General features: G+C 39.6%; 1 protein-coding gene across 1 annotated transcript; it reads left to right on the top strand.

Annotated features, from left to right (window-relative positions):
* On the top strand, positions 1–27573 carry wdr36.S (WD repeat domain 36 S homeolog). The gene is given in 23 exon segments (NM_001086229.1): positions 1–250; positions 631–658; positions 2405–2505; positions 2950–3067; positions 3379–3511; positions 3915–3969; positions 5240–5372; positions 5497–5672; positions 6149–6269; positions 6559–6624; positions 6866–6949; positions 7694–7848; positions 8930–9044; positions 9979–10144; positions 11639–11747; positions 13449–13528; positions 13675–13782; positions 15781–15881; positions 17114–17259; positions 25441–25557; positions 25829–25910; positions 26650–26837; positions 27087–27573. Coding segments are annotated over 23 exon segments (2691 nt in total). The 5' UTR covers positions 1–91; the 3' UTR covers positions 27237–27573.

The raw sequence follows: 27573 nt of genomic DNA, 5'->3' as shown, positions 1-27573 counted from the left end.
GTGCTGTGATACCGATAGTTTGAACTGCTTTCCCCACGTGGTATGAATTTCTGAGGATGCTTGGACTATAGGCTGTCATCATTCGTTAGTAATGGAACAAGAAAATGTGTCGCGGGGTAGCGTTCTATTTACCGGCTACAGGTCTCTGGGTGTTTATAGCAACCATATCCCACACGTCGTGCGGTATCACAAAAAACACAAGGAATTCTACCTAGTCACCTCCGTGGGGAAAAGCTTTTTGACTTACAACGTGAGTGTTGTGTGGCCTCCGCATGGGAACACAAATCAGCTTCAGCAATGCATTATTATTTATTGTATTATTTATTGTACTACAGTAAAGCTCCGACTGTCATTCAAAGTAGTAATTGCTTTGTATTTGCCCAGCCTATCTATTTTAGATGAAGAGAGTATGGCTGTCTAAATAAGTGATTACTGGGTTTCAGTAAACTCCACTACCTTTCCATATAATGGCTATGTGGGTTGCTGTTAGGTGTGGTTATCCAGCTTTTTTTTTTTACATGAATGATAATTGGAATAATTGCTGTATTTTTGGTCACCCTGTGATTATTGTTTGGTTTCCTTTTTTAGGTTCTACAGGTTCAAACTTACAACTTTTTTCTTCTTTTTCAGGTGAACAAACTTGGGCAGGTTGCAGTGAGTAAGTGTAACAGTTTATGTGATGATTTTGTTCATGGATTTAAAGGAGAACTAAACCCCTCTGGCGCTAAAATCACCCCCCTGTGTTGCCCCCCCTCCCTTCTCCCCCCTGGCCTACCTCCCCCCGGGCAAATGCCCCTAAGCTGCTACTTACCCCTTGGCGCATGTCCTGTCCAGGTGCCATCTTCTCCCGTGCGGTCTTCTTCCTGGATTGCCCGGCGTTTGGCGGCGCATGCGCAGTAGGAGCATTTGACGGTTCAGCTCTACTGCGCATGCACTGAAAGTCACAAAGTTTTCAGATTTAATTTTTCGGAAATCTTGTGACTTTTGGTGCATGTGCATGTGTTTCTTATATTGAAGTGTAAAGTGTCTCTTTTTACCTTCTTAAGCAACTCTGGGAGGTAAACTGTGCTAAATGGATACATTTAGTTTATAGATTTCTTATCTTTGTCCCTGCTGAGCAGAATCTCTGGGTTTCATTACAGGCAGTTAGAATTGATACACCAGTTGCTAATAGTACAGAGATGCTGCTAAGAAATGTATCAACTAAATGTTGCAAAATTGTAACAGTTTAGAGTCTACGTCTGAATTACTGAGCTGCCAGACTGAAACATCAGAGACCAGAACATTCAACTTTAAACTTAGATTTTGGAAAATCAGTAAAAAATAAATAATGGAAAGTAATTGAAAAAAGTCTTTATTTCTGGGGAACAATTTGAAAACAACTAAACTGAAAAAAGTGTTTGGAAGGTGAACAACCCTTTAATAATAAATAATAATGCCTCAGTCAGGATTGTCACTCTCTATCCACAGACTGCTTGCACAAACAAGGCACTTTGTAGCTAAGTATGGTTTGTGCATTGGGGACGCACAAAAATGGGCTAGTACCTACCTGGCCCTCGTCAGAACTATATAAATTTACTTGTAATCCATTAACTTTAAATTTCTAAGCTAAATAAAATGGTCATATATTAATCGTCATCATGAAGAATGGATTCCTTTCCTACACTGGAGAACTATACAATATTTCCTTTATGGTTCCTCATGGTACATGAAACACACACGCATGGCGTTAAAAATACAACGGCTTAAAGGAATTGTTCATTGTAAAAACTGGGTAAATAGATTGTGCAAAATAAAACATTTTTCAATATACTTAGCCAAAAATGCAATCTGTAAAGACTGGATTGACCGGATGTCTAACATAATAGTCAGAACACTACTTCCTGCTTTTCAGCTCTCTTAGTTTCCAGTGATTGGTTACCAGGCAGTAACCAATCAGTGACTTGAGGGGGAGGGGGCACATGGGTCACAACTGTTTCTTTTGAATCTGAGCTGAGGATCAGTTGCAAATTCTCTGAACAGTTATGTCCCATGTGCCTCCCCCTTTATAGCCGCTGACTAACTCAGAGTTAGAGAGCTGCAAAGAGGGAAGTTGTGTTCCATTCTGTTATGTTAGACATCCAGTCACTCCAGCCTTAATACATTAAATTTTTGGCTAACTATATTAGAAACATTTTTCATTTTGCAGAGTCTTTATTTTGCAAAGTTTATTTTTACACTGAACTGTTTCTTTAAAGAATATTCTTAGACATATCTTGAAACCCAATATAAATAGTTTTTATTGAAGCTAACATGTAGGGAGTAAGATGCACCACTTAAGCATTTTGTTTTCTATTCAGAGATTAGGTTGTACAATTCCCCCCCTCCCCACCTTAACATTCATCTGTTGCATTTCTGTTTGCAGGCAATGCTCTCCCAGAACCAATTAACTGCCTTGCTGCAGACAGAATGTTGGTATTTGCAGCGCACAGGAACATTCTCAAAGCATTTGCAAGAAACAAAGAGGTCTGCAGAGATATATTCTTACTATAATTCTTATAATTGTTATTTGTAGAAATAATCATGTTATGTTTTATCTATGCAAATAAAATGCTTTGTACCAGCAAAAGTATGTTCTGCTTGCAACATGTCTTTGAATGTATTCATTCATCCATGTCATGTAATGCAGTATCTAGTGGAGATAAGTTGTTATGTTGAAGCCATCTTTTGAACTTCACTTTTTAGCAACCAGGTTTGACATCCCTGTCACTCATATTGCTCTAGCAGTTGAATGTTCAGCTACACTTAATGGTACTTTAGGCTTTATATTCTACAACCCATGGAGTGCACTGAGTACTGCATAAAAAATACGAACAGACTAGATGACTTTCAGGGTAGTTGGCACACACCTAACATTTTTTGTCACTGTAATGTGGATTATTACTCACTATCATTCATTGCTGTGTTTAGGTAGTTCATACCTACAAAGGCCATGAAGCTGAAATTCATTTAGTGCAGCCATTTGGGGATCACGTGATCTCTGTTGACACCGGTAATGTTCTCATAATCTGGGACATCAAGTCAGAAGGTGAGACTTTGTTTGCAACTTTTGGTGGCATGGTGCAATAAAAAAGCCCTCTCTTAGACTGTTCTTAGGAAGTTGTATAGCAATCACATGGCTTTATTAATTTTAAATCTCTAATTCTGAAGCACTTTAGTGGCTTTGCTGATCATTGTTAAATCCTGTTCAACACTGTTAACGTGAATTCCAAATTTGATGTTCCTGCTGCAAACCAACAACTGATATAGTTGTGATTAAGCTAAAAGCAGAACTGCATGAATGGATGGTATATTTTTGTGTATTGGATGTCTGTTAACCACCTTTTTTTGTGCCTGCAGAGGAATATTTACAGCTAACCTTTGACAAGAACAACTTTGCCATTTCTGCCATAACGCATCCGAGCACCTACCTTAATAAAATTTTGCTTGGGAGCCAACAAGGGGGCCTTCAGCTGTGGAACATCAAATCCAAGTACGCTGTTTTCAACATGGATAATTTAATTAGGCTTTTATTGGGCATGCTTTCTGCTGACTTATGTATACAGCCATATGTATAGTTTGTTTCTTTCATTGATTAGTACAGACTATTTAAACTGAATACATTTTAATATTATTGGTTCTTTAGCACATTTGTCCAAGTGAAAAGTGCAGTTAAATATCTTGTATAATGAGCTCCTACTTCTCTGTAGTCCTGAGACATAAGGAACAAATGCCGGACAGAATGGATGCCTTTATAAAGATCTCTGTATTATAGGCAGAATACATTTTCAATACAAGCTGTATGTGATTTTGCATCTAAAGCACTAAAAACTGATAGATGATATCTTAGATGATAATTAATTTATCAATATATGATTTCTCTATTTTATTTTCAGTAAACTTTTGTATACATTCCAAGGTTGGGGCTCTGGAGTGACAGTCCTGCAGCAGGTATAACATATGAAATACATTCACTTTAAAGTGGTTATGTCTTATGCCCATTAAATATTTAGAACTACTAAAGCTAGAACAAGGTTCTTCTTTGAGTTGTTTTTAAGGATTACTAATAACTGAAAGGAAGTAACCCCCCCCCCAAGAGAGAGCCCTCTTCTAAGCTTCCGCCATGCATAGTCCTCTATTTAGAATAGTGTCGCAGAAAGTCATACAGACCTCTTCATGCAGAGTAGCACAGCGGAGCTCAAGGGCACCATCTTTCGTATTTTTGGATACATTTGCTAAAGGACACTAAGCTTTTTCATGCATGCTTAGTTGGAGCTGTTTGCTATACGCGCCTACTGCACATGAGCTGGAACGCTCCGTAAGTAGCTGAAGGGAAGAAGAGGATCTGAAGGTGGCGCCCATGAGCTCCGCTGTGCTGCATGGAGAGGTCTGTGCAACTTCCTGCAACATTTTTCTAAATAGTGGACTATGCAAGGGTTGTATTGGGCTCCCTTTAGGAGGGGGAGGTTAGGGCTCCTTTAACTATATGTTTCCTATATTTAGAACTACTATATATATGCCTACACACACACATACATATATATATATATGCGCGCCTACTTTTGTTCTTCCATTGCTGGATTTTTTTTGGACATGTCCCCAAACATATTAAAGCATACCTCCTGTTAATTTCTTGTAAGGATAAGTATATTGTTGCCATTGCCTTGACTTCGTTCCTGGCACCCTCAACAAAATCCAAACAGAATGAATTGTACAGAATTCAAATAAAAGAATGGCAAATGCATAAGACAATGGAGAGGAAGGAATGGGAGACTCTTAAAGGCCCACACTTTCCCTAATTAGTTTTCCCAAAATTTGGCTGGGAGAAACCATAGCTAACCTGTACTATTAGTCCTCCTGAAAAGCGACTGCAACTTGGATATACAACTGCATTCTTCTATCATGAGCATAGATGGTTTTTTGTTCCAGCATACCTCAAGTTGCATACTCTCTGTATTGGCCATTAAGGTACTAAAGAGATGGCTAGGAGTAATGAATGTTGACAGCACATTGTGTATACCGTTGATATCTAAAAATGTTGGAAATGCACAAGAAAACACAAAAGGTGTGATCTGAAAAAACCCAGGGTAGATTACATCATGTTTGCTATAAGCCTTCTCTTTATAGAACTACTGTCTCATGTTATTTGTTTTCAGCTAAATATTGCATCTAAAAGTGTATTTTATTTCCAACTTTGTTTTTATTCCTTTTGTGATGATAGGCACCAGCAGTAGACGTGGTTGCAATTGGACTCACATGTGGCAAAATTATTATACATAACATTAAGTTTGATGAAACATTAATGACGTTTCAGCAAGACTGGGGTCCAATCACTTCACTATCTTTCCGCACAGGTGAGACAATTTTTTATTTTAGAGACCCAGAGAGAGAGAGAGAGGATTTTTGTGTTACCCAAGTGCATGTGTAGGATTTGACTATTGGTACTTTACTAGTGTTCCTCTGCTTGGTTTATTTTAGACGGTCATCCAATATTAGCAGCTGGTAGCCCTGTTGGGCACATAGGATTGTGGGATCTGGAGGAAAAGAAGTTGATGAGTCAGATGCGAGAAGCTCATTCAACAGCTATTGCTGGCCTCACCTTTGTACATGGAGAACCACTACTTATTACTAATGCAGCTGATAATGCTATACGGGTAACTACAAGGTTTTTTGTTTTGTAATCAAGGGATGTGCTGGAAAACTTTGTCTATGAGTATTTACAGTGCCTAACAAGTTTTCAAATGCTTCACCATTTCTTTCCATTTGACTAAATATGTCTTGCACTAAAATTTTGTTCTTTGCAATATACAGTTTTATCTTAAACATTAAAAAACTGGATTAATATATCTTTGCACTAGCAGTCCTAGGGGTAAGCATATACCATCTTTATTCCAGGTTGTTCAGGTTTTCAATCAGATTGACAATGGGTTTTTACGTGGGATGTACACCATTTATTTCTTTTACATGAGGAATTTAGAGAGTCAACTCTAAAATAAAAATATTACAAAATGAAATTTCTTTGTAGAATTTGATATTCAGTAAAATGAGAGAACTGGTCAAAGATCTATTGTGTGTATGTATTCACATCTTTTTTTTATTTTTGGGCCTGATATTTGCTTCTGCTAAACAGGTGTGGATATTTGATGGACCTGGAGGGCAAGGACGTTTGTTGAGATTCCGGATGGGTCACAGTGCTCCACCAACATTCATCAGACATCATGGACCTGATGGAAAGCAGATCCTCAGTGCTGGTAAATGGTTTTCTATAGAACTGAGTAACTGTGCAGAGACCAGTCATCAAGTTGCCTTCATATATTTATCATATATTATTTTTTACTTTTTATCCAGTGGAGTAAAATTATTATCCAGCATTTATTATGACTGAAAAGATGTGAAAACTTTTTAGCTTATTCAACAGAATTTGTAGCAGATTTTCATAGGATAAAAAGGTTTTGACTGCTAAAAGGGGCAGAAAGAAAAACAATCTCACTTGAAATTCTTAATTAGTAATTTTAATTTAGCATCCTTTTAATTTGATAGGCCAAGATGGAACCCTGCATTCTTTTTCCACTGTTCATGATAGATACAGTAAGAGCCTTGGACATGGTAAGTCAAAGTTTGCATTAAAGGCTACACTTAGTATACCCATATCTATCTGATTGCTGTGTTTTAGGTCACTGGGTGCTAAATGATTCAAATTGAATTGTAAATGTCTAGAACCACATTGTGCAATTGCAGAAATGGGTGATTATCACTTGGAAACACACGGGCTATCTTTTAGTACAATTAAATATAAAATGTAGGGCGTAATGTTTAATTTCTAATAATGTCTAGTTTATTTCAATAGGCTCTGTAGATAAAGCCAAATCCAAGAAGGTTGGTCTCCGTTATTTGTCCTTAAGGCTTCCTCCTGTTACTCTCTTTGCATCAGGTATGTAATCTGCTGATTTTTTTTTCTTCTTAATGTTTGATTTTTCCAGTAAGAATTATGTAACTGATTAAACAGGTGTTTTAAAAATAATACTTGTAATTCTAGCAATTAGGAGTGGTAGATGAGCTAAATTTCATGTCTAACTTTATTGCTATAACAAACAAGGGAAAGTTGAGCTCACCACTAAATATTTAAAACCATTAGGCGGGGGTGCAATGAGGCTGCGACCACAAAATACATATTTAGTTGTGAGCACAACTTTCCCTTGTTTGTTATAGTTATACAGGAGCAGTGACCAGCTCCATGTTGTAGCTCCCACCCTTCCCAGCTATAGTCAGGTGATCCCACTGGTGTCTAATAAAAGGGCAGCCAAGTTTGAGAGTTTTACTTTGAAAGCAGCTAGTAAGTTGCAGGTAAAACTTAGTCCCTTTGTAAAATGTATAATGAAGCAATAGAATTCTTAATGAATCAGATAAAATTGAGCATAGGACTGGCCAGATATGGGATGACTTTGGCCATCTTAAATATATTGCAATATATGGACAAACAATCCCTGTTTTGTTTAAAGGGTAAGGCATTTTTCAGTAGCAGTATGCACAAAATGTCTCTGTCTTAAATATATTGATAATGCAGAGGACTCTTGTATTTGACTTTATTGTTAGTCATTAGGTGTTCATTTACTGAAGTGGGACTGATTTTGCAGCTTATTTGTAAATGTAATTAAACAAATTGTTTTGTATACAGAGGTTGCACGGCAAAGTGACTGGGATGGGATTGTTGCGTGTCATCAGCAATCTCTTTCTTGTACAACTTGGAACTATGTTAAATCTACTATGGGAGCTCACAAGCTAAAACCTCCAGACCTACAGAATAGCAAAACACTTGGAATTCATGCAACAGTAAGTATCTGTATTCATTATAGAATTGATTTGCCAATTCACATGTTTACTTCATAAATAGTCGTATCATTTTGCAGTTCTAGTCTTATACCTATGAGCATCCTTTTAAAACAATAATAATGGCACATTAGCTATATTTAAAAATGTTCTAATAATGATAAATGCTGACTTGCTTGATAGCAAAAAAACTACTTTTTATTAATTTGTCATGGAATAACTTGCAGAAATGACAGAGATGTTTAACTTTATTTAGCAATTGATGACTTTGCAGTGGTTTATTGTCTCAGTGAAAGCTCAGTAATTCACCTGATCCCGAGTAAAACTCAACAGTACATGTGCTTTGCACCAAACTTTTTTCCCTCCTACAGCTTGTGTTCTTATATGTAACACGAGCACTACATACAGTCAGAATTAAAAAATATAATACTTTATCCATTAAAATCAGTACAAAGAATCGCCTGTAATGCAAAGAACCATTATGCTTGACCCGTTTCGCAGCCCTCCGGCCACTTTCTCTCCTACAGCTTGTGCAATGCTTTCCAGGACTGCTCGCGTTTTACCAATGGCTTTACCAGTGAGCTATTGCTATAACCGGGTTTTCATCTGAATTTCATAATAAACCAGAAGAAATTCATGTTTTGACAGAAATATGCTGTTATGGCTGTGGTTTAAGCCATCTCCGTTTTTACCTCTCCTTTCTTTTCTTCCAAACCATACCTTGTTTGGAGATGCACAACTAAAAGCATAAATACCAAAAGCACTTTGTTACAGTTTGAGTAAGTCAACTGATCTTCTCCTTTGAAAAGGTGTGCTGTAGATTCCAGTGAAAGTCTGACATGAATATATTTCTAGGAAGCAGTGTGTGAGAATGTAATTGTGTCAGATTCTTACAGGGGATTTAATGCCTAATTGTAATGGTTACATTCAAGTAGTATTTAAGCAGTATAATTGGAGAGACTGTAAAGTGTTTGTATGGGAGCATTCATAGTCTGTATAAAGTTGATGCTATATTTATGACCTTTGTCAATAGCTGCAGTGTATAAATGCATTTATTTTATTCTTTTTCACCCCCCCCCCACAGGCTATTGAAATTTCAAGCTGTGGTAATTATACTGTGATTGGCCTATCAAATGGCAGTGTTGATGTATACAACATTCAGTCTGCGATTCACAGGGGACATTTTGGAAAAGAAAAAGGTAAATCTGAAATATAATCATGTCTGATCACTATTTATTAAAACCATCCGGCTCTTCTAGTTAAAAAAAAGTTGTGCTGACATCTAGCAGTTCCCTGGATGAATTTCATTAGAGGCAGAATTGAAGTGTAATATAATTTGCTGCAAATGCTGACATGTTGGTAAAACGGAGTAAATGGTTTCTTGTACAAATTAAAGGGACACTAGAGCTCAAAACTGTATTAGGCTATAAATTCAACACCTTGGTTTTTTGGCCCATCCATGTTATTGACACTCAAAAGATGGCTTAACAGTATCAGAAGATAAGGACATGGTGTGAACAACTTTGAAACATGGAGCATTGCTGCTTTATGGCTGATGAACATTTAGGCTGGTACAGTAAGTTCAGTATATAAAGCACAGAATTTGTAGCAGTATTCATTTTCAGGCATTAGTTCCCCTTTAAGGGCAGAGACACGCACTGCTATTTCAGGAGAATAGTCGCCCATCGACAAATCTCTTCTTCGAACTGCCTTCCCACTGGCTAGAATGTAAATTGCCGGCGGGATGGCACTCTGAACGCTTTGTTTTCTGAAGTTGCCCGAAGTTGCCTCACGAGGAAACTTCTGGCGACTTCGGAAAGCCGAAGCAATCCGAGTGCCATCCCGCCGGCGATTTACATTCTAGCCAGTGGGAAGGCAGTTTGGGGAGATTAGTCACCCGAAGAAGAAACGATTTGTCGCTGGGCGACTAATCTCCTGAAATAGCAGAGTGTGTCTCTGCCCTAAGTGAGTGGGCAGAATTCTAGTAATGGCTCAGTAGTGAGCATGGAAAGCAACTTCAGTACTTCTAATTACTGTTGGAAAGAATGACAAAGTAAAACTTCTGTCTGTGAAACATACAAGTTGTTTTATCTTGAAGGAATACTAATAACCTTTATTCTAAATTGGATTCAGCACATGATGGCCCTATAAGAGGAGTGGTTGTTGATGGTTTAAATCAAATTACCGTCACAGCTGGCAGTGACAAATTAATAAAGTTTTGGAAGTTCAAGACAAAAGAATTAATTCAGACTACAAATCTCAGTGTTCCACCAACTGCAATCTTGCTACACCGAGAAAGGTAAGACTTGTGATATGTGACTGTTTCACCTGTGACAGGGGTAACTAACTTTCTGAGCAGAGCAACATCACTAGACATTCCACTTGCCAGTACCTGAAAACTGTAGATCTGACTGCCACTGAATGGGCCAAAGTTTTGCTTGCCTTTTTATTGAATACTCTTGGCCTTCTAAGTGGTTATTTAGAAAAAAAAAAACATTTGTGATGTAATGATGCAATACAGTACAGTGAGCTGACAAATTATCTTTCTGGTTAAAGGATAAGTCAACCTTAAAAACAAGGGTACACAATTGATGATGAATGCTATTCTAAGCACTTTTGCAATGCACATTCATTATTTATTTTTTTTAAATTCCAAGATATTAAAGGCTACATGTACAATTAACATGAATGAATTTTGTTACAACAGCACCACCTGCTGGTCATTTTTCAATCAGTCTGACCACTAAGTAGTCAAGGAAGTTGTTTGGAGAAAGAAATAGGCTGCTCTAATGTTCTCCTGCTTAGGAAAGATTTGAGAAAGTTTTCTAATTTTTTTCAGAGCGCCCCTTTCTTTCTCCTGACAACTTCCTTGACTGCTTGGTTGTCAGACTGGTGGGAAAATGACGAGCAGTTGATGCTGTTGTAACAAAATTCATTCATATTAACAGTACACGTAACCTTTAATATCTAGGAATTAAAAATAAATAAAAAATGAATGTACATTGCAAACGTGCTTAAAATAGCACCCTCATCAATCTTATATTCACTTATTTTTAAAGCTTTACTTATCCTTTAATGTTGTCCTGTTCCCAGAAATTAGCAATTGTACCTGGGACTTTTCATAAGAGGACATGAGAGGGTTGCTGTTCTATTCCTTAGTATGATTTTAGTTGCTTCTCCGGCATACTAAGCAGCTAAAATGCATCATTATTATGATATATACACCGATAAATGTTAAAGGGGTAGTATGCACGATTCAAGAATAACCTATAAATCATGTGCTTAAATAGTGCTTACTAATGCCATTTATGTCACATGATTCACAGAATTGTGTAGTATAAGAAATCAAGTACTTTCTATTTTAAATTATAAAACCTTGAACTTACATCTCCTGCATAAAAGCATATTAAGCCTAGTGCCTTAATATTCCATTGTTACTGGGTCAATTCTTATAATGTAATCATTTTACAATATAAAGAAATGTATTCCTTATATATCGGTACTGAAGTGCCCCCGAAGTGTGAGAGTCACTGTATTAATAACACACTGGACACTTCACAACCAGGGGACCCTTCTGGTTCAGCTTCTCACACCCATTTCAGTGTCTCTGCAGATCTATTATATTTTAGGTTTTTCTTTATCACTTAGTTCTTCAAGGTCTTTGTTTTGGCATTATTGTCTGGGATTTTTGTATGCACTGCGATTATAGACATGGATTTTTCTATTATTTTTATACTGACACTAAAACATCAGTGGTTTTTAGAAATTGTAACTTTTTCTTTTATTCTGACAGTGCTATGCTAGCAGTGGCTCTGGATGATTTCACCTTAAATATATTTGATCTTGAAACAAAACGACTCGTGAGAAGATTCCAGGGGCACAATGGAAAAATAAACGACATGGTAATAATTTCTGACAATACTGAAATATAGCTGCGTTATTAAACCTTTAGACAATGATCTGCAGATCTTGAAGGATTTTACCAAGTACCTCATATTTTATCTGGATTACAGTTTAGTTTATTACTAGCCCTTTAAAGCATAAGGAAAGGCTAAAACTAAGTAAACCTTATCAGAAAGGTCCACCTAAATATACCAGTAAATCCTCAAAGTAGTGCAGTTCTGAGTCCTCTGTCAAAAGAAACACCACATTTCTTTCCTTCTATTGTGTACACATGGGCTTCTGTATCAGACTTCCTGTTTTCAGCTTAAAGGAGAAGGAAAGCTACAGAGGCATTTTATTGCCAATAGATTAGCTGCAATAGTGCAAGCTAGAATGCTATATTTATTCTGTAGAATGTTTTACCATACCTGAGGAAAAAGCTCTAGAAGCTTTGTTTGTTTAGGATAGCAGCTGCCATATTTGCATGGTGTGACATCACTTCCTGCCTGAGTCTCTCCCTGCTCACTTATAGCTCTGGGCTCAGATTACAGCAGAGCATGGAAGGGGGGGGGGGAGAGAAGCAAACTGAGCATGCTCAAGCCCTAGCCCTGGAGGTTTAAGCTGAATGCAGGAAAACTTGATACAGAAGCCCATGTGTACACAATAGAAGGAAAGAAATGCTGTGTTTCTTTTGACAGAGGACTCAGCGCAGCATTAATTTGAGGGTTTACTGGTATATTTAGGTGGACCTTTCTGCTAAGGCTTACTTAATTTTAACCTTTCCTTCTCCTTTAAACCTCCTTGCCCCAGGCATGAGCATGCTCAGTTTGCTCCTCCCCCCTCCTTTCTCTGCTGTAATCCAAGTGAAATAGTGTGACATTGCCTGAAGAGGGAACTTCAAGCGATTACTAGGACAATCCACTTAACCAACAGTGATTCCTGTTGACTAAATAGTATTTCTAGGAGACTTCATGATAGAAATGCTTTTAAATGTTTTCTCACGCTCTCTTAGGGAATTGTCACCTGCCAAATGTTTTAAAGACAAGGACATGTTAAAGAGGCACCATCTGTGTTCCTCCTTGGTGCCCTCTCCAAGATATCGCTCTCTCCCCTTCATCGCAGTCTCCAGTTTATTTTTGATGATGTAATGAAGATGACACCTGCAAACTAAATGCGCATGCGCCAATACTGTTCTTCCACCTGGACATATAATATAATGTATAGTTAGTGACTGCTGAAGGAAATAGGAGACATACACACTGATCTGCTAAAGCAGGAGTCTGTAATAAAGACTTGAGGGTCTATTTCTTCCATAGCTTTGTGCATCACCATGGTTACCGCAGTAGCGGTTTTGATTTGTGTGTGCTTCAAGAGGGCAAGACTTTTGAGCGGTAAGCACTCCTTCTCTACATCTAGAAGCAAACTTGAAGATTTGAAATGCACATGTGCCGGCTACTACTTCACTGTTATGCATATGACCAACAGTCTTGGTCTTGCTGCAACAGAGATGCATCACTGGACTTTTTGCTAATGTAGTTAGCAGCTTTGTCTAGATTGCAGGGGCTGAACTGCAAATGAGCCTTTTAGAGGTGAACGGCAATGTTAGATGGAATCATTATAGGTAGGCATTTTATTAGAACTTAACGCTTTCATACCATTTCCATGTCCTTTAAATTCCTTTTTAATGCTAACCTTTTTTTATTTATTTTTTATTTTGCAAGACTTTTAGCCCTGATGGTCGGTGGCTGTTAACTGCATCCATGGATTGTACAGTTAAAGTCTGGGATCTTCCATCTGGATGGTAAGATAGCTTTGTAATGTTTTCTGTATCACTGGTGGTTCTGTTTTGTTGATATCCGATTTCTTTTTTTGTTTACATGTCGGCTCTGCTTTCTGCACAGATATGAATACCCTTACACTTTTCTGTTGGTTCTTTATTCCCTGCAGCCTCATTGATTGCTTTTTGTTGGATTCGGCAGTTGTGAGTCTCACTATATCCCCTACAGGGGACTTTTTGGCCACGGCTCATGTGGATGATCTTGGCATTTACTTGTGGTAAGATTTTTTTCCACTTTTTTTAATAAAAAGCTTTTGTTCTGATCTAATTCAGCAACATAGGTATTTCGTGTAGACTTAGCTTTGATATTTGGGGAAAAAACACTGGAATCAACAATCCTTTGCCTGACAAGTGCTTATTTTATAGGATATGTTTAAGTTTTACCTATGCTGAGCCATAGTTTGTCATTATTCACATATATGCAGTTGTGCTTGAAAGTTTATTGAACCCTTTAAAATGTTCTATAGTTTTATATGAATGGGACCTAAAACATCATCTTATTTTCAAACAAGTCCTAAAAGTAGATGAAGAAAATCTAGTAAACAAAAAATTGAAAAAATATATCCAATAATGTGTGTGTGTGTCAACAGTAAGTTACATAGTTAAATAGTTACATAGTTAAATTGGGTTGAAAAAAGACAAAGTCCATCAAGTTCAACCCCTCCAAATGAAAACCCAGCATCCATACATACACCCCTCCCTACTTTTAATTAAATTCTATATACCCATACCTATACTAACTATAGAGCTTAGTATCACAATAGCCTTTGATATTATGTCTGTCCAAAAAATCATCCAAGCCATTCTTAAAGGCATTAACTGAATCAGCCATCACAACATCACCCGGCAGTGCATTCCACAACCTCACTGTCCTGACTGTGAAGAACCCCCTACGTTGCTTCAAATGAAAGTTCTTTTCTTCTAGTCTAAAGGGGTGGCCTCTGGTACGGTGATCCACTTTATGGGTAAAAAGGTCCCCTGCCATTTGTCTATAATGTCCTCTAAAGTACTTGTAAAGTGTAATCATGTCCCCTCGCAAGCACCTTTTTTCCAGAGAAAACAACCCCAAACTTGACAGTCTACCCTCATAATTTAAGTCTTCCATCCCTCTAACCAATTTAGTTGCACGTCTCTGCACTCTCTCCAGCTCATTTATATCCCCCTTAAGGACTGGAGTCCAAAACTGAACTGCATACTGCAGATGAGGCCTTACCAGGGACCTATAAAGAGGCATAATTATGTTTTCATCCCTTGAGTTAATGCCCTTTTTATGCAAGACAGAACTTTATTTGCTTTAGTAGCCACGGAATGACACTGCCCAGAATTAGACAACGTGTTATCTACAAAGACCCCTAGATCCTTCTCATTTAAGGAAACTCCCAACACACTGCCATTTAGTGTATAACTTGCATTTATATTATTTTTGCCAAAGTGCATAACCTTGCATTTATCAACATTGAACCTCATTTTCCAGTTTGCTGCCCAGTTTTCCAGTTTAGACAAATCACTCTGCAAAGTGGCAGCATCCTGCATGGAACCTATAGTTCTGCACAATTTAGTATCATCTGCAAAAATAGAAACAGTACTTTCAATGCCCACCACCAGGTCATTAATAAACAAGTTGAAAAGCAAGGGACCTAGTACAGAGCCCTGCGGTACTCCACTAACAACACTGGTCCAATTAGAAAATGTTCCATTTACCACCACTCTTTGTAGTCTATCTTTTATCCAGTTCTCTATCCAGGTACAAATACTATGTTCCAGGCCAACATTCCTTAATTTAACCAGTAACCTTTTGTGTGGCACTGTATCAAATGCTTTAGCAAAGTCTAAATAAATCACATCCACTGCCATCCCAGAATCGAGGTCTCTACTTACATTCTCATAAAAAGAAATTAAGTTAGTCTGGCAAGATCTATTACGCATAAAACCATGCTGGCACAAACTCATAGTATTATGATTTGCTATGAAGTCCAGTATCTTATCCTTTATTAACCCTTCGAAAAGCTTTTTTGTTTAATGTTAAATGTATACACTTCTTGGGAATAACTTAGAGGGTACAATTTATTTAGAATTTTTTTCATAGAAAATGGTAATTAGTTTTGTGCAAGTTAATCCATACATTTGTTGAGTCTATATGTTAAACTATGCTTAAAATATGTAAAAAAAAATTTTTTATTTTTTTTTTTTTTTTTTAAAAACCTTTTCATTTTCAGGTCCAATAAGTCGTTGTTCTCTTTGATCTCATTACGCCCACTTCCTGCAGACTTTGAGCCTACCATTGTCATGCTTCCTGGTGGTGCTGATGAAATGGAAGGTAAGATATGGTGCAAAACAATCTGTGTGAAACCAAACCAGACAAACTTGAACAACTGCAATAAGAAAATATTACTCCATGCATAAAATACATGTACATTATTGACAACGCTGTATCCCCAAAATCATAATTTCTGAATTTAGTCAACACCCCTACAAAAGATCCCAACAAAACCTGAACAATTATTTTGCACAATAATAAATAACATTCACAGAGCTACTCAAAGTATTTTCACTTAATATTATAGGAGCCACACCTATCCTACAATTTCAATCCTGAGACAGGTTACAGCTGTAGAAATCCACCAAAAAATGTAAAAGCATTATTTTTTCATCTTTAAAGCAAGTCCTGTGAGTGCTTAGTCATGGTGGTGGATGTGCTTGAAAGTTTGTGAACTCCTTAAAATTTTCTATATTTTTACATGTATATGGCCTAAAACATCATCTCATTTTCAAACAAGTGTGAGTGAGAGACCCTGTTTTATTTAAAGAACGGGAATCCAGCAAAAACTGATCACACCTGCAACATATTTGTGGATGTGTATCATGACTTGAACAAAGGAGATGTTTGAGGACCTCAGAAAAAGGGTTGTTGGTGCCCATAATATTGGAAAAGGTTACAAGACTCCACCAATCAACAGTCAGACAAATAGAGGAAATTAAAGACCGTTGTTACCCTACCCAGAAGTGGTCGACCATCAAAGATAACGCCAACTGCAAGGTCTAATAGTCCTAAAGGTTACCAAGGAACCCAGGAAATCATTTTTAGAAATTAGAATTACTTAATATGGACTCTATGGGAGATAGCCTTCTCATAATTCATTGCTTTCTACATAACAGGTTTCCAGATAAGGCATAATAAAGTTATAGTTCAGTCAGCACTCGCCAGCATCCAATTTTAGTAATTGTCCGTGCCTGTGTCTTGTGGTCCATTTTCCACTTCAATTATAGACTTCCAATGTGTAACACAGCACTGCTACATAAGTATTTTAGATAAAAAGCCTTTATTGCAACATTTGGCTTCTGATCCGGTACATGCAACGTTTCTGGCCAAATCTTGGCCCTTTATCAAGCTTCCAGATAAGGCATACCATACCTGTATATGTCATAGAGGGTTGATAAAAGCTATGTTTGTGCTTGGGATTTCTTAATCAGCTCTTGTCTTTCCCAACTAATATTCTGCACTTTACCTGCAGTTCCTTATGTGTATTTTTGAATTTCTTTTTTATGAAGATGAAGAAACAGTGGCGAAGATTGATGACACAAATGAAGACATTATGGAGTATGAGTCTCCAGAACAACTGGGAGAGAAGCTGGTGACATTGTCCTTACTGCCAGAGTCTAGATGGAAGAATCTCTTAAACCTTGACATCATTAAGGTAGATAGACTTTCTGATGAAATTTCCTCGTTTTATATATGAAATTAATGTTTATTAAATTAGAAGTCTATTTATTAAAACCGCATCATTTTCACAAGTATTATTAAAAGACTTAAAGAGATACTGACACCTGAAATTAAACTTTTTTTTACATCTATTATAATATTGGCTTTGCAAGCTACTTCTAACTTTGCCATAAAGTATTTGCATGATGCTTTTACATTACCTGTCTGATCCCCCATGTTCCTGTATGAGGGGGCTGCCATATTTGTGCAGCAGGAGTCCGTTAGCATTAGAAACTGTAACTAACAGGCTGAGATGGGACAGTCAGGTTGGCAAAGTCAGAGTGTCAGAGAGTCAGGTTTAGGAACTTCAACTAACAATTATTTACAAAAACAAACCTCTCAGCAAAAAATGATCAACATGACCTATAGGTAACATTTAATGTACATTCATATGCTAAAATTCATTTTTTAGTGTCAGTATCACTTTAAGACATTTTTGTTTGAAGCATTGCCCTATGACCAGATCATTGTACAGTCTTTATTTCATGTTTTACCCTGATCTAATAAAGTCGTGGAAAAAGCCGTGGGCAAGTTGTATTACACGGTAAACTGTATCTGGTTCTATTCTGCAGTTCTGGGGAACCTATACAATTTTGTTTGTATATCACTGTCCATTTCTTTAACTGAGAACAGAATCCTCCACATTGTAGGTGCTTTTCACTAGGGTGTAAGCACTTATTTTTATTTATTTTATAATCATTTCCTGTCAGGTCACATTTCTCCCTCGGCTAAAGAGACCTGCCTCAGGGCAGATAGAATGGAAATTTCCTGTTCATCTCATATATAGGGAAAGTCTTCTGCCATACACTAAAATATAGTAAATGCATTAGTTGTTGGTTTTTAGGCAAAGGTGGTGAACACTTTCTGAAGTATCAGAGACCGTAATAGTGAGAAAGTAGTAGTGAAGAACTTCATTTGTGTGCCTGTAATACTGTTTAATAGCATTACTGATGTGTTTGAACATTGTTGTTGCTGAGAGTGCAAGTGGGTACTGGGCAATGTAATTCTATCGGCTTCGTTAGGAAATTTGGACTTCTTTGTACTTAGCTCTCCTCCGTATTAAAGGAGAAGGAAAGCTACTGAGGCAGTTTATTGCCAATAGATTAACCACAATAGTGATAGCTATAACACTATATTTCTCTAGGTCTGCTTGGGGGACACAGGGACAGTGGGTATAGCTGGAACCACTAGGAGGCAGGACACAATAAAAAAAATAGAAACTTGACCCCTCCTCCTCCTGCTATACCCCTCCTCTGTAGGCAGAGACACTCAGTTTCGTTGTGTCCTCAGGAGGTTAGGACCGTCTCCTGCATTCAGGAGTATTTTACTATTTATTTTTATTTCATTACAATTCCTTCACATTATACGGAGCTGGACAGCTACACTGAGTAGTCTGATCCATTACTTGAGGATGTCACCGGGGTCTCTTGTGCTCTGCACTGACCATCCAGCATTGATTCCCTCCCTCTGACATACAGAGAGAGGATGCGCTGGCCGGGACACAGGGCTGAGGTATAGCCAGGTTCATCCTGTTGCTCAATCCTCCTTATATGCCCCAAGGATCCCTACACTACAGTCTGGGAACTCCTGCCGTGGCTCATTTAAGGTAAGCATATATCCTTAATAGCAGCCTATTCACTCTCTGAGCCCCCCTCCCCCTCTGCACAATCCATCTGCCTTGCACAGCAGTATAGGAGACTTTGTTGCAACCTGCAGGTCACTAGTTCAGACCCAGGCAGTATGTTAATCAGCCTCCAGCAAACAACACAGGCACTTGATAAAGGGCTTCTGGCCTGAAACATGTTGTGTGCAATAAAGAGCACCTAGCAGCAAGGTCTGCCTTTTCACTTGCTTTCTCTCAGTACTCTAGCTAATTAGTTAATTTCCTACACCTGGAGCGGGTGTGTCTTACTGAGATTGAGAGCACAGCTGCCAAATCATCTCTACAAATTGTCCAGAATGGGAATGGCACTTATGTTTCCTACTGTCCTCACTGTCAGCAGCACAAGTGAGTTATTGTGGGCTTAACACCAGTTGCGCACCACTATTTTACAAGAGACTTCACCAAGGCTGTCTTTCACTCTACCTGGGGAGGCAACAGCTGGGGCAGATTTTGCACTTACTGTAAGTGCACCCTGTGTGCAACCCAAAAATTGCACGCCAGTGCCTTATGCACCATTTTTCTAAGGTGTGCGTCTGCACCATATGTCACTGCTAGGGGAGGGGCCATTCTTCGCACTCTCCATTGTGCGCCCAGGCAGCTACTTCCCATTGATTCTGGAGGAGGTTCCATTACTAGCAGACTCGCCACACTGGGCAGAACTCTTTCCCAGCTTCTCTGCAGCGCAGCCCCGCCCCCCTGTTTATACTAAGAACACAACAGGGCAGTACTTCTGACACAGTGGGGTTTTTAGCTAATGCCACAGGGCAGCAGGCTTTGTAATTACTGCCTTATCAGCCTTTACTCCCCTCCAAGGCTTTACTCCCAGCAGTACCCTGGGGAGGCATTTTCAGTTATATATATATATCCTACATTATATATATTGTTAACTTAATTCCTCTCTTACAGGAACAGCTTGTGTACACCATGTCTGAAGGTACAGGTGATAACCTTTTTTCCAGGCCAGCAACTACTTCATCGGTTAAGTATTTAGCTTGTGCCAAATGCCACATCTGGTCACAAGGACCCTCTGTGTTCCACGTGCAAGCCACCTGATGCAGTTTTGGAAACGTCAGAACTCCGTCCTCAGGTAAGCCAAGCCTCCCATGGGGACCCATCAGGCCAGCCCCGGGACTCCACCCCCCTGGACCCCCAGCCTCCCCCAGAATGGGCATCTAAGCTTGCCGCCGGCATTCCTAAATTGGTGGAGTCCCGTGGCTAGATAAGCCTCGGCCTAAGCCTCCAAAATGTAGAGCCCCCTCTCCTTCCGAGGATGAGTGTGAGCCGGAGTCCATCACTACTTCATCCCTGCCGCCTGACTCCGAGGAGGATCCGGCTCTGTCTGATGGTGAACTATCTCACAGTTCCGACCCAGAGTAAGGGGAATCCCCCCAAACTCTCCTCCGAGGCCATTGATTCCCTCATTTCAGTATTGGAGACCCTTCACGTAAAGGAGCCTGAACCTAGTTGCAGTACCTCCTTGTTTAAGCGCCGCAGCAGGTCCTCACATTCCTTTCCTCTCTCATGCTCAACTCGAGCAAATTATACAACAGGAATGGTTCAAGCCAGAGGGATGTTTCCAGGCTAACCGCAGTTTTTCTCAAACTATATCCTTTTCCACAGGAACTAACGGAAAAGTGGACCTCCCCACCTTCAGTGGACGCGCCTGTCTCTCGACTATCTAAGGGCACTGCTTTACCAGTTCCTGATGCAGCCTCCTTCAAGTACTCCATGGACAAGAAGCTTGAGGGCATTCTAAGTTCCCTCTTCTCTGCTTCAGGTACCTCCCTTCGGCCTGTTCTAGACTCGGCTTGGGTAAGTAGAGCCGTCCAAACTTGGTCGGACGCCTTATGCCGAGCGATTGCCACAAGGGTCCCCCATGAAGAACTCGCTCATTTGGCCTCGCAAATCAAGGAGGCTTACTACCTATGTGAAGCCTCCCTCGATGCGCTACAGGTGATTAGCAGAACTTCAGCCGACTTGACTTGTCGGTATGGGTTCGCAGATCTCTCTGGATGAAACTGCGGACTTGTCTTCAAAAAAGTCTCTCACGACACTCCACCACCTGCAGAGGACGCTTCAGTGGAAGGTCCAGGCCATCCTGGCAGTCCCGCAAGTCCACGTCTGCATTACTCACCCCTTCTTCCCTTCAGCGACTCAGCCGTAGGGGGGGGGAGACTTTGCAGGTTTGCCGACTCCTGGAAGAATCTGACTCAAGACGCCTGGGTACACAAGGTCGTGAGTCAGGGCTACCACCTAGAATTCGCTTCTCTCCCGCCCCGCCGGTTCTTCATGTCCAGATATCCTCAGGGGCATCAAAAGGCTCAGGCGCTGCACGACGCGATCGGCAAGCTTATCCGTTCAGAGGTCATCATCCCTTTTCCAACTGAGGAGAGATTCCGAGGCTATTACTCAAACTTGTTTGTAGTTCCCAAGAAGGATGGATCTGTTCGGCCAATCCTGGACCTCAAGGAACTCTATACTTTCATTCGACCGCGAAGGTTCAAGTTGGAATCCCTCAGGTCTGTCATCGCGGCCCCAATTTTCTGTCCCCATCAGAGATTCTTGTGATTTGCCTTCCAAAATCGCCACTTCCAACTCACAGACCTTCTCCTTGGCCTGAACTCGGCCCCTCGTGTCTTTACCAAGATCATGTCGGTGGCCACTGCTCTAATCCGCACCAGGGGGATCTCCATAACTCCTTATCTGGACGATCTCCTGATCAAGGCACCTTAATTTGCAGTGGCCCAGCAGGCGTTGCACTTCACCATGGTTCGATTACAGGAGTTTGGTTGGTTCATCAACCTGGACAAGTCCTTGTTAACCCCAAGCCAATCCATGGTCTTCCTCTGGATGCAGTTCAACACCCAGACACAAACTCTCCCAGTGACAAGGTCCAGCATTTGCGGACCCTCGTGCGGTCTCTCCTCTCGAAGTCCCACACCGCGAGATTCTACATGAAGGTGTTGGGAGTCATGGTTTCGATGATAGAATCAGTTCCCTTCACCCAACGTCACCTCAGGGAGCTTCAGTGGAATATTCTTGCGGCCTGGAGGCACAAATCCCTTCTCCTGGAATTTCGTTTATCCCGCATGACTCGAGTCTCTCTTCTCTGGTTGATGCAAACCAGTCACCTGACCAGGGGCAGACCCCTAGGGGATCCACAATGGTGACTGCTCACCACAGATGCAAGCCTCTCCGGTTGGGGAGCAGTGCAGAGGGTCGGTCAGCGCAGGGTTGCTGGTCTCTATCGGAACAATGTCTTCACATCAACCTTCTTGAGATACAGGCAATCCGACTCGCCTGTCAGCCATCTTCATTCCAGGTCTCTTAAACTGGGAAGCAGATTATCTCAGCAGACATCCCTAGATCCTTGCAAATGGCCTGTAAAGGACAACATCTTCCACAAGATCACTCAAAGATGGGGGACGCCAGAGGTCGATCACAATCGTAAAGTTCCTCTCTACTTTGCAAGGTCCAGGGACCCTCTGGCGGCAGACGCCCTCACCTCTCCCTGGGACTTCCATCTTGCGTTCATTCCAAGAAAGATCAAGAAACTTCAGAGAGAACTCATACTCTCATCCTCATAGCTCCAACATGGCCCCGTAGATCCTGGGTCTAGGATCTAGTACATCTCTCAGTAGAGGAACCTTGGCCTCTCATCCTGGACCTTCTCTCTCAGGGTCCAATCCTTCACCACTGTCCTGCCACCCTCAATTTGATGGCGTGGCTACTGAAACTGCGATCCTAAGACGGAAGGGGTTCTCTGACACTGTCATTCTACCATGCGTGCAGCCCGCAAACCGGTCTCCGCCAAGACGTACCATTGGGTCTGGTTCACTTTCCATTGGTGGTGCCAATGTAATGGTTTCAATTCACTGAAGTTTTCCACTCCACTCCTTCTGGCCTTATACAGGAGGGACTGTCCCTGCACATGTCCCTCGGATCACTGAAATCTCAGTTTTCGGCACTTCCATCCTGTTCCAAAGACCTCTCGCCTTCTTCCCAGATGTTAGGATTTTTCTTCAGGGAATGGCCCACATAAAGCGCCCGGTACTTTCACCGGTGCCAAATTGGGACTTAACCCTAGTCCTACGTGCCCTGCAACACGCTCCCTTTAAACCCATGGATTCTATTCCACTTCAGTGGCTCACATGGAAAACTGTTTTTTCTGCTGGCTATTGCCTCAGCACGGAGAGTATCTGAGATCTCTGCCCAATCCTGTAGGTCTCCTCTGTTGACCTTCCACAACGGCAGGGCAGTACTTCATACTTCTCCCTCTTTTCTTCCCAAGGTGGTTTCCACTTTCCACCTCAACCAGGAAATTACGATTCCTACCTTCTGCCCATCCCTTTCCAATGCGAAGGAAGCAGCACTGCACACCCTCGACCCCGTTAGGGCCCTCAAGTTTTACCTGCACCGGGTCGAGGACATCCGTCTATCGGACTCCTTGTCCTTAGACCACCATATCCTGATGGATACAGCAGGCCTCCAGAGATCCTATTCATCACAGGGTCAGGTTCCCCCAGATCAATCAGGGCACATTCCGCCAGAGGGCTTTTCGAAAATAAGCCTCAGCGGAACAAGGCTGCAACGTGGACTTCAATCCATACTTTTGCCAAATTTTACCAGTTTGGCACCTTGTGGCATCTGACACCCACTATGGCAGGAAGGTACTTCAGGCTGCAGTGGCTGGTTCCACGTAGGCCTCTACTTCCCGCCCTAGATTCAGGGGACAGCTTTGGTACGTCCCCACTGTCCCTGTGTCCCCCAAGCAGACCTAGAGAAAAGGAGATTTTGTGTACTCACCGTTAAATCTCTTTCTCTTCAGTCGCTTGGGGGACACAGGGCTTCCCTCCCTGAATAGAGGCCTTCTCTTGGCTTCAGACTGTTCTTCTTGTAATTAGTTATCAGATTTTCTGTTGCTTATTGATAACCTCCTGTTTCTCCTTTGGTACGAACTGAGTGTCTCTGCCTACAGAGGAGGGGTATAGCAGGAGGAGGAGGGGTCAAGTTTCTATTTTTTTTATTGTGTCCTGCCTCCTAGTGGTTCCAGCTATACCCACTGTCCCTGTGTCCCCCAAGCGACTGAAGAGAAAGAGATTTAACGGTGAGTACACAAAATCTCCTTTTATTCTGTAAAATGCTTTACCATACTCGAGTAAACGGCTCTAGAAGCTCTCTTTCTCCTTGACAAAGGCTATAGTGCCGAAACATTGAGGTGTTCTCATCATTGTCTAGTGTATCTGCTCCCTGTGGTTTGTCCCTTTTTTGCCTTGATCTGGTAACTTTGTGGTATGTATATATTTGTGCTAATACTGTTGTGCATAATATACCAGTTTGTCTGATGTATACTTGTTTGCTATACACCATATAAAAGAGAATTTTAAAATACCACCTTTGTTTATTAAGTATTATTTTCTTTATTGTGTGCATCCCCTCTCTATTCTTTTATATTGCACTTTAATTGATTTGTAGCTCAAGATGAATTCATAAATTAATTGCTCTTATATATAAGCACTAGCACTTTAACTAATGAATTAGTGAGTTTAATTGGTGACTGAAACAAATACTTAAGCGGTTTTAATTAATTTGTAAATTAATTGATATCTATATTGAAAAATCAATTGATTGAGTGTTAATAATTATTTAATTACATATTATTTGCACAGTATAAGAAGCTCTAAGCACTTTCACTAATTGATACACCTTTATGGTAGCAATTGTTTTAAATTAATTTTGACTAAATAAATTATTCAAATAGTTTGGGGTTACTACTTTTTTTGGTGGATAAATGGTTCATTAGTAATTACACCTCTTTACAATCTGATTCAACCTAGTGATAATTTGAGAAACTACAAGAACAATCCCTGGTTTTCAGAACAATGGATAACCAAATAACTCCCTGACAACCGCATTTCTAAAGTTGCTCCCATGCCCAATCTAATGGTAGATATGAAAATAGAACTCAGTTGTAAAAATCCAGGTCCTGCTAACCCAAGTCACAACTCCTTCTGATCCATTAAGTAGGAGAATCAATAACTAACTGAAAGCCTTCCAATTGTAAAGTGCTGCTCATTCCGAAAGCACAGGATCAGGCACAAAAATGGCTGCTTAGACATCAATATTACAACAGCAAAAAAAATAACATTTATTGGTTCAAGAAAACAAAACTGAAGTGGTAGAATGAATTAAATGCAATGTACACAATCTAATTTAGTAATGAAAACTGTTATAAAATAATGACAGAATCCCATGAAAGTTTAAGCCATGTGATGCAATGTTTATGGTATACAAAGTTATCAGGATCTTAGTAGTCTACACAAAAGTCATAATTGTTAAGAAAATGCATATTTAAGTATTTTGCACCTATTTGCTGTTGTCCATTTCTAATATAAAGCATGTTACTTTATTAACCAGATAAATTCAAATTATACTTGTTTTTTTTTTCCATAGCAAAGAAACAAACCTAAAGAGCCTCCAAAAGTGCCTAAATCTGCTCCCTTTTTTATTCCAACTTTGCCTGGACTTGTACCACGCTTTGCATCAGCCGCACAAGACGAAGCACCACAGGTATTTAATGCTCATAAAAACATGTAACCTCTTTTCTTAGGGCGGGGGGCTGACTAAGGTTAGGAACGTATTCTGAAGCTTGGTTTAGTTTACAGTTCAGAGTCAGAGCATCATTTGTTCTTACGGTGTTTCAAGAAGCCCCTGCTAAAGCTGCATTTACTCATCAGAATGTTGTGCATCTAACCTTTAGACTAAATTTATTTATGATATTATTCACTAAATGATGTTCCCTGTGAGTGATCTCATGTAATCCTATACTTTTCTTCTATAGTCCAAAATCGTAAACCTTGGGGTTCTCGAACAGAAGTCTGCTTTCTTTGTTCAGCTAGAAGAAGCCCTGAGTTACCAAAACTGTAAGTACCCAATAATAAGCATTTGCATTCTACAAACTTGTTTTTTTTTTCTAATAACAGAAAATATTCATATAATTCTGACTTATAATGTCTATATTTTATAGTGTGTCTGCATGGAACAAGTTCCATGCAGACATATGTGATTTATTTTACTTCCACAATTACCACTTCTGTTACTGTTTGTGGCATAAAAAAAAAATTGCAAAACAAGTTCTGGATAGGTCGATACTTCATGAACAAGAACATTGCCCCAGGAGGATGCCAAAAAACTATTAAAAAATTAAAACCATCTGAAAAGTTGCCCTTAATAGGACATTCTATGAAATACTTGAATGAATTTAAAGATGAATTACCCCTTTGAAGACTTACAATTCTTCTGAATACGACGTGTTTCAGATCTTACAATCTGTTGTACTAAAATGGTTGTTTTTACTCTTACTACTTCCCTATCTCTGTAATCAGAAGTTAGTATAACTACAGAAAATGAACTCTGTATACAGTAGCCCCTCCCTTCCCAACTGTTCCCAGTGTCTCAAGTTTACAGATAAGGACCTTGATTAGACAAGTATGTTTAACTTACTGTGACTGGTAGTAACTGCCTTCTCCTCCCATTGTTATTCTGAAAGAAGGGTGAGATCAGGTTTTCAATTAAAGTACTTTTGATCTCACTGTTCTGTATTTATTGAAAACAAATGCATGCATTTGTCAAAAATGTATATTTTATACTTTTACGCTTTAGATGGCATTCCGTTAAAAACAATAAAGGAAATGGGACCATCCAGTGTTGACACTGAGCTACGAAACCTGGCTCCTGAGAATGGAGGTTCAATAGAGGTGATGCAAAGTTTCCTAAAAATGATCCAAAGCATGTTTGATACCAAGAAGGATTTTGAGGTGGCCCAGGCTTATCTTGCTTTGTTCCTGAAGGTAACTGTCCTTTTAATACGAATACTTGAAATTTGTTGAAATACATGAATTAGATTTAATTATTTTGACAGTTTCCAATGAACCTTTTTCATGCATGAGATATTAGAATTTATAGCAGGGATGTGGAATAGTAGCGGGCGCTTGTTCATAGATGGCTTTTAGGGTTAGTGATATCAAATCTGAGATGAACAAAGTGCTGTATGAACTGACGTTTTTTTCCTTCTAAACTGTATCCTCTACCCTTTCCAGCTACATCTAAAGTTTATATCATCCGAATCGATCCTTTTGGATGAAATCAACGGGTTATTACCGAGTCTTGAAGGAACTTGGCTTCAACTGCAGACTTTATTTAACCAGAGTTTGTGTGTCTTAAATTACATCAAAAGTGCGTTGTTATGAGAGGCATCTGTTAAGAACTATGGAACTTTTTGGTGCCTTTTGGTTCTACTTATTTTAGCAATATTACAAGGGTTGGCCTCTTCCTATTTTGCATACTCTAAAATTACTTTTACTGAGAAAAGTATTATTTGTACATGTTTGAAATCCTGAAATGTGTGTATAAAATAAGTACATAAATTATGTATGACGTGTACAGTACATATTCACAACCATGTTCAGTCCTCAGACTCGGGAATATTGAAGAAGATACAGTATGTTGCACTCATATGCTTGTTCCATGTTGCTAATAACTGTACCTTCTATTTTACATTAAACAGTTTTTCAGATTTCACATTTA

The sequence above is a fragment of the Xenopus laevis genome, chromosome 1S (genome assembly GCF_017654675.1).
Source record: "Xenopus laevis strain J_2021 chromosome 1S, Xenopus_laevis_v10.1, whole genome shotgun sequence".
NCBI classification, from domain to species: Eukaryota; Metazoa; Chordata; class Amphibia; order Anura; family Pipidae; genus Xenopus; species Xenopus laevis.
The sequence above is the reverse complement of the archived record's forward strand: the minus strand, read 5'-3'. Positions and strand labels throughout refer to the sequence as shown.